The sequence below is a fragment of the Drosophila serrata genome, unplaced genomic scaffold (genome assembly GCF_035046125.1).
Source record: "Drosophila serrata isolate PLE 108 unplaced genomic scaffold, ASM3504612v1 contig_240, whole genome shotgun sequence".
Taxonomy (NCBI): domain Eukaryota; kingdom Metazoa; phylum Arthropoda; class Insecta; order Diptera; family Drosophilidae; genus Drosophila; species Drosophila serrata.
The window spans coordinates 538337-546085 of record NW_028257138.1 but is presented as its reverse complement, the minus strand read 5'-3'; the positions used below and the strand labels follow the sequence as shown (position 1 = coordinate 546085).

Sequence of the window (7749 nt, the reverse complement as noted above, 5' to 3'; positions counted from 1 at the left end):
GTCCTGAGTGTCTCATGTCCTGTGGCACAGTGTAGGCCATTTAAATTGGCTTGGATTTGGATTTCAAATTTGGATTGCCTAAGAAAGCATTTCTATCTAACAATAATACTTATTCAAAATTGTATATCGTTTAAACTGTCAAAAAAAAAAATTAATTAGCTTTTTTACTTTAATTTTGGAATTTTTAAACTTCGATTAGTCGAAAACATTGTCATATAAAAATATCTTTAAATACGGTTTCAAAGATTTCGATTTGATCCTATAATTTAATTGCAAACTGCAAGAGTATATAAACTTCGGCTGCCCGAAGTTATTTTATTTTTCTTAATTAATATAATTATATCTTAAAAATTAAATAATATTGTAGATAACTAACTTGCTTTTTCTCGCCAATATACCATCTTCGACTTGCTTCGTTTGTTTATACTCTTTCTTGATCATCTTCTAATTGTCTGGATCTCGCCATTGGCTTTCTCGTTGCCTCTACCCTGTTGTCACATTTTACAGAGTTTTATTGAAAAGAAGAAAATAAAAAGGGTAATTATTTTAGTATCGTTATTAAGTATATTTATTAAATTTTTATTCCATTTATCAAGATTGCTTAAAGCAGGCTTGACAGTTCAAACACCAAAAGCCTACAGGTCGTATGAGTAATATTTGTGACAGCTTTGTAACCTCTGCCAAGAGCACTAAAATTAGTTGCTATAAATTAAATTTATTTAAGTATTTTAATGCCCAACGAATCCCGTGATATTATATCAGATTATTGAGACATCTACAAAATAAGAAAGCTAGATATATCTCAGATACTTAACAACTTCAACATACTTTTAGGCGCCTTTGGAAGCTATAGCCATATATATGTACATGTACCAATAATTCAACCCGCCACTGTAAATACTCGCATGCCTTTTTGGCCAAGAGCGCGAGTGCGCATTTGCCAGGCTCTCAGCTCTCAGGCATATCTGCTCATCCGCTCGATGGCTCCCGGCTGCACAAGCAGCAGAAGCCGAGGCCAAAATGGAGAATGAATCGGCAGAGCCGAGTGACTGCCTCGGGATTACACAGCAGCCTTTGTGTTGTCGCCCTGAATGAAAAGTCCGCCAGCTTGGGCGGCCATCAGCCATCAGCTGGGCACCAACGCTTTCTCAATTGCGCTGCCCACGCGAGGCGGCGTCCGCACCAAGTAAACAAATACATGTGCGCACGGCTGTGATAATAGGGCCGTCGCGCACATGTTTCAGCTGTAAGCGTGTCCTTACAGTGAGCCGTGGCCGCAGACGCCAACGTAAAAAAAAAAATAAGATATATAACTTAGGTTCAGGGCAATTTGATCTTATTCAAAAGATTCATTTTATCATATTAGTTCGAACTTGAAACGATTAACGAAAATTGGAATTTATAAAAAAAATCCAATTCAGGGTCGAATATAAGTTCTTTTAAATCCAGATCGAATTGGCCATCATTTTATGTAATATAATTTAACCCTTTTTAAGACTTACAAGCGGAAAACGGATAAAACTATTATTGCAAACACGAGGAGGTGAGGTAGACTACTGACTGTTAGGGAAGCTCCACCTCCCCTGACCTGGAAGTTGCCGAAAAAGAAGGTGCGCGGCAGCTTGAGCGATGGCAATTGTTGGCACTGACCGGAGAACCACTTCCGGGTGTTACCGTCGCTGTCGCGAGAAATTATACAGATCTCACCATCACGTAGCTTCTCTTCGCCAAGCGCCTGGAGTTCTGCAATAGCAATCTGGGCAGTACGATTGTTGTACGCATAGTCCGATTGATGGAGCACCTCGTTGCTTGAGCTCCGAATATAAACATGAAAGTCGGCTACATCAGCGGTGCCGGAAACGTACCAACTGAGGGTCAGTTTCCCAGATTTGGTTCTGTGAGGAATGAATGTCTAGATAATTATCTTAGAGATTCGATTTATACTTACGCTTGCACTTCCCGAAACCGGACATCAGTGAGCTGCTCAAAGTCTGCACCTGAATACATCACCCGCTCGTCCTCGGCGCAGTGCAGGTACTCATCCTCTAGAGATAGCAACTGCTTGTCCTTGATCGCAGTCGGAGTGCCGCAATATATGCCCTGCAAATCCTCACTTGGCCATGTTTGCTGCAGCATAAAGTACTTCAGCGGTCGCGTGTTGCAGCCGCAGTGCAGGGGATTTCCAGCCAAATGCACCAGGCTACCATTCCTCATTTTGCGCACTATCGAGGGCGGGAAATCCTCCAAACTGTTGTTGGACAAATCCACATATTTTAGTGCACTGACCTTTACAATATTGGCAAAGGGCAAATGGTAGATTTGGTTGTGCGATATATCCAGGCTGCTTAGGTTCTGCGGCAGATCGAAGATGTGCTCCTCAGAGGCGAGATTTGCGAGCTCATTGTGCGACATATCCAGTTTTTGAAGCGAAGTGAAGTTGGAGAGAACGCCGCGTCTTAGATCGTTGATCTGGTTGTGAGACACATCCAACTTATACAGTTTCTTCGTTCCAAAAGTGATATCATATGTGAGCACGGGCATTTGGTTGTAGCTCAAATCTAGATTCCTCAAGTTATAAGGTATATACTGATGCGATGGAAAGGTCTTTTTGGTCACAAAGCTTATCCGATTGTGGCTCAAATTCAAGGTCTCCAAACTGAGCAAGTCATCCAGAACGCCGTTGGTTTTATTATCCAACTTGGAGAGCAAATTGTGCGACAGATCGAGAGTACGCAGAGAGGGGAGACCAATGAATATGTCATTCTGCAGCTGTTGAATACCGTTGGAGGACAAGTTCAGTGTGAGCAACTGCAACAGGCCCTCAAAGGCTCGCTTGCTGGGGAATTACAAAGCAAAGAGATGAAAAATCTGATTCTAAGTGAAATATGACTACATACCTAATGTCCTTGACTTGATTGCCATGCAGATTCAACTCAAACAGAACGGGCAGCTTGCCAAAAGCACTGCGCTCCAGACTAGAGATGTTATTGTGCTGCAATATATTTATAATTCAGTTTATGTGTGAGTAAATCCTTATGAATTGACTCACCTCCAAGTACAAATATTGCAGCGTTGACATGACAGCCACCGCCTCCAAGGGCGGCAGGGTAATGCCATTGTTTTGCAACTTTAAACGCTGTACCACCAGCAATCCTGTAAAGCTCTGTCCATTAAGGCTGTCGCCCAATTGATTGTGACTCAGATCCAGATAGATCAGTGCATTCATCACCGGCCACGTGCCCGGTGGTATTTCACTTAGCATATTATGGCTGAAGTATAACTCATTAAGGGAGATGGGCAGCTGGAAGAGCTTATCCAACTGGTTGTTGTTCAAGTACAATTGTCGCAGACTGGTCAACTTGGCCAACGAGCCGCGCACTATGTTAACCAGTCCATTGTGACTCAGATCCATTTCCAAAAGAGTCGGTAAAGTACCAAAGGTGGATGACTTGATCTCACGCATACTATTGTAACTCAAATCGAGGGAACGTAGCGAGAATAGGGTTTGAAAAACTCCATTAAATATGCTCGAAATGTTATTGTGGGAAACGTCGATGGTGTGGAGCTCGTAGAGCTTGGGGAAGCAGTTTTTGGGTATCTCAGCGATGTTGTTGTGCGATGCATTCAATACTCGCAAGCCAGTCATGTTCTGAATTGGAATCTGAAGTATAAAACAAAGTTATTGAGCAGTTTTTAAATACTAAATGCCAATAATTACCTGAGCTAAATTAGTAAGTTTGTTATAGCTCAGCTGGAAAGTGGAAGCAAAGGTGGTCTCATCGAAGCTACGCCGTGAAAAGTTGGCCAAGCGATTATGCGATAAGTCAAGAGTCGTGATGTTAACACAGTTTTCAAAGGCCGCCGTTTCTATGAGCTCCAAAGCATTGTGCGAGACATTAATCACAGCCTGATAGATATCTTTGAAGGAGTTCTTTTCGATTTTGGTAATATTATTCTCCGCCAGATCCAGCAGCTAAAATAAACCACAATTTTTAAGATCTAATAAGATGTTTAAGCTAATTTAGAACCCACCTCCACGTAGTTCATTTGGGTAAACATCTGGAACTCTACTTTCGTCAATTTATTACGAGCCAAATCGATCGTTCCAATGCGAGCCACCGAGCCAAAGGTCCCTCGACCAATATCCGTAAGGGCATTATCGCTGAGAAAGAGTCGCCGCAGAAATCGCATTCCCCTAAAGCTATTTGCATCCAATTTCGCAATATTATTATATGACAAGTTAAGCACCTTTAGCACCGAGTTCCGGGCAAAAGTGCCGCGACTGAGCTCGCTCAACGCATTGTGAGAGACATTGCACCAGCCCAGTTTTGTGAGATCGGATATATGCTGCGCCTCCAGCTTCTTGATCTTGTTGTGACTTATATCAAGCAACTCCAACTCCCTTAGGTTCTTGAACTGATTTCGTTTGAGGTTCTCCAGCTGATTTCCGTGCAAATCGAGGGTTTTGAGTTTTCGCAAAGGCTGAAAGGTCTCTATTGGCAGATCATTCAGTATTCCATTGGTCAGCCGCATGATGCCCAGACTATTGGTGATCTCTTGGCCAGCAAAGAGATCCTTGGGCAGCTGCTCCAAGGCATGGCCATCGATTACCAGTTGTGTGGTCTTGCCAAGAATCTAGAAGGTGTTTTAGAGGATACAGTAAGCCCAGTTTTTTGTTAGTTTTTTAGGTATTTACGCCAAATCCCAGTTGTCCCACATGACTAAGATTCGTGCGCAGCAGATGTAGCTGCTCCAAGGTGTTGTTGACGCCATAAAAGACATAATCCTCAATTGTGGTCACCGGCGTCTCTTCTATAATCAGCAAACGTGCCTTGATATTGGCAAACAGAGGACCATAGAGGCGAGCTAGTGAATGATTCAGGTAAGTAAATACATATAGTTAATGACTGAGATGGATCTTACCAATATGACCCCTATATATGGTCAACTCCTCGATGGGCAGCTCAAAGGAGGCCAAGTTCTGAAGAGCCACCGACAGCGTGGCCAAATTGGTATTCTCGCAACGCACATAGAGCCCACTGTCGCTGCCCTTTACACATTCGCAGGGGTACAAAGCCTTGGATCTGTTTAAGTGTATTAATTAATAAGATTATACAAATTTGTATAGTCTAAATCTCACTTTTTGGGACACTTGAATTCTGGTTCGCCGTACACATATTCCGAACTGGCCACGGCCAATAAGTGCAGCAGAACAAGATTGCGCAGGCGTAGCTGAATCATGTTTTAAGGTGTCGTGTGTCGTCAGCGATCCAATTTAGCCCATGGCAAAAAACAACTGGAAACCAAGTTTGTTGCTGAAGTCTTTTGTGTCTTCGATCTTTCGGCAACTTAAAAACCCTTGATTATTGTGTTTTCCGCTTCAATGGTCATCAATTGCAAAGTTGCGCGTTAAAATACATTGCAGTTCGCGAACAAAGGTAAATATTTTCGTCTTTTCGTCTACCCACTTTTACTTTTTTCTCTGCTGGCGCAGCTCAACAGGTTTTCGGTCGACCACTCTTTTTCTCTGGCTAAGTGCTCTCTTTCGATACTTCCGCTGCGGTGATTTCTGTCGGATTCGCTAACCCGTCTACGGTTAGCACTCGGTTCCCATGCTCACCAAACGGATTTCCTTGTTTATTGGTCATAATTAACACATTAATGTATTATTTTAGCAACTTTTTCCGTTTCGGCGCGAATGTTCATCGATAGGTTCGCAGCGAGTTGGCAGCCCTGCCCGACAGGTCCGATAGTCAGCCTATCGGTGCGCCCGTACGCGCGAATGCAACCCTGTTGTGACAGCTCGCTCGTTGTTAAAGCAAATCCAGGCGCAAAAAATAAATAAAAATTGCTGACGGCCTCTACAATTTCCATTGTACATCCGCACAAGCAAACGTAAGTGCATTCGATGAGTTAATTAAGTGTGTTTCCGTGCGCCCTAGAATTGCGCGGGAGGGCCCTACACTTTTTTGGCATTTTGCAATTGAAGTGAGTGGGCATTGTTCACGTTTCTAGCCTCGCCGACGGGGAGAAATACTGACTTCGCCCGTTTTGCCCGCCATCGCGGCAACAGCCAATCACAGGCCGCGCTACGCATACTGGGCAGAAAATCCGTGTACATACACGTCTGCCTGCTGTGGTATTGGAGCCCGGGGAGAACGCGAGTTACTCGCTGTATGCGGTGTTCATTATGTTTTTGTTGCGCGGCAAAAGTGCGTAGATTAGTGCGATTATCAAATTAATCGGTTCTGTTTCCCCTCTCCAGTTCTAGAGAAAACAAAAAGATGAGCTACGCCGCTGATGTTTTGAACTCGGCCCACTTGGAGCTACATGGCGGTGGTGACGCCGAGCTGCGCCGTCCCTTCGATCCTACGGCCCATGATTTGGATGCCTCGTTCCGCCTAACGAGATTCGCCGACCTCAAGGGACGCGGGTGCAAGGTGCCGCAGGATGTGCTCTCCAAGCTTGTGTCTGCCCTGCAGCAGGACTACTCTGCTCAGGACCAGGAACCACAGTTCCTCAACGTGGCCATTCCCCGAATCGGCATCGGTTTGGATTGCTCCGTAATTCCACTGCGCCATGGCGGCCTGTGCTTGGTGCAGACCACTGATTTCTTCTATCCAATTGTTGACGATCCCTACATGATGGGCAAGATTGCCTGCGCTAACGTGCTGAGTGATCTGTACGCCATGGGCGTCACCGATTGCGACAACATGCTGATGCTGCTGGCTGTCAGTACGAAGATGACCGAAAAGGAACGCGATGTGGTAATTCCACTAATTATGCGCGGCTTCAAGGACTCTGCATTGGAGGCGGGCACCACTGTTACCGGCGGTCAAAGCGTAGTCAATCCCTGGTGCACCATCGGTGGAGTGGCGTCGACCATTTGCCAGCCCAATGAGTATATTGTACCGGATAATGCCGTCGTCGGCGATGTCCTGGTCCTGACCAAGCCGCTGGGTACTCAGGTTGCGGTGAATGCGCACCAGTGGATCGATCAGCCGGAGCGCTGGAACCGCATTAAGCTAGTAGTATCCGAGGAGGATGTGAGGAAGGCCTATCACCGCGCCATGAACTCCATGTCGCGCCTGAACCGCGTCGCCGCTCGTCTCATGCACAAGTACAATGCCCATGGCGCCACCGATATCACTGGATTCGGTCTGCTGGGTCACGCTCAAACTTTGGCCGCTCACCAGAAGAAGGATGTGTCCTTCGTCATTCACAACCTGCCGGTTATCGCAAAGATGGCCGCAGTGGCTAAGGCCTGCGGTAACATGTTCCAGCTGCTTCAGGGACACTCGGCGGAGACCTCCGGCGGATTGCTGATCTGTTTGCCGCGCGAACAGGCTGCCGCTTATTGCAAGGACATTGAGAAGCAGGAGGGCTACCAGGCCTGGATCATTGGTATCGTCGAGAAGGGCAACAAGACTGCCCGCATCATCGACAAGCCACGAGTCATCGAGGTGCCAGCCAAGGATTAGAGAGAGAGAGAGAGAGAAAAGGAACGGAACTCCAGGCGCTTGTGTCTATTTTAAGTATCGTAATTTTAACGTAACTGCTGCTCGCCTCAGTTGTAACCGCCATCATCGGTCTTTGTTTTTTATAAAAAAGCTTTTCAACTAATAACACAAGATCAATCAGTGATCAACGTAAATATGGACATCGCAACTGCAATACGAGTAAATAAAAATGGAAAACACTTGACTCTTTTGTATCGAGTAAACGAACGAGAACGCTTTTAATTTAGTG

The 7749-nt window shown here is 45.2% G+C and overlaps 2 protein-coding genes across 2 annotated transcripts; one reads left to right on the top strand and one right to left on the bottom strand.

Annotated features, from left to right (window-relative positions):
* Positions 1 to 1310: 1310 nt before the first annotated feature.
* Positions 1311 to 5543, bottom strand: conv (insulin like growth factor binding protein acid labile subunit convoluted). Its single transcript, XM_020959662.2, has 10 exons — positions 5469 to 5543; positions 5141 to 5378; positions 4924 to 5084; positions 4697 to 4866; positions 4033 to 4635; positions 3719 to 3973; positions 3050 to 3661; positions 2898 to 2992; positions 1949 to 2836; positions 1311 to 1895 (listed from the first exon to the last, which is right to left on the bottom strand). The coding sequence occupies exons 2-10, from the start codon at positions 5239 to 5241 to the stop codon at positions 1499 to 1501; spliced, it is 3282 nt and encodes a 1093-aa protein (XP_020815321.2). The 5' UTR covers positions 5242 to 5378; positions 5469 to 5543; the 3' UTR covers positions 1311 to 1498.
* Positions 5544 to 5675: 132 nt separating this feature from the next.
* Positions 5676 to 7727, top strand: Sps1 (inactive selenide, water dikinase). The gene is made up of 2 exons (XM_020959664.2): positions 5676 to 5895; positions 6266 to 7727. The coding sequence occupies exon 2, from the start codon at positions 6285 to 6287 to the stop codon at positions 7479 to 7481; it is 1197 nt and encodes a 398-aa protein (XP_020815323.1). The 5' UTR covers positions 5676 to 5895; positions 6266 to 6284; the 3' UTR covers positions 7482 to 7727.
* The last annotated feature ends 22 nt before the right edge of the window (positions 7728 to 7749 follow it).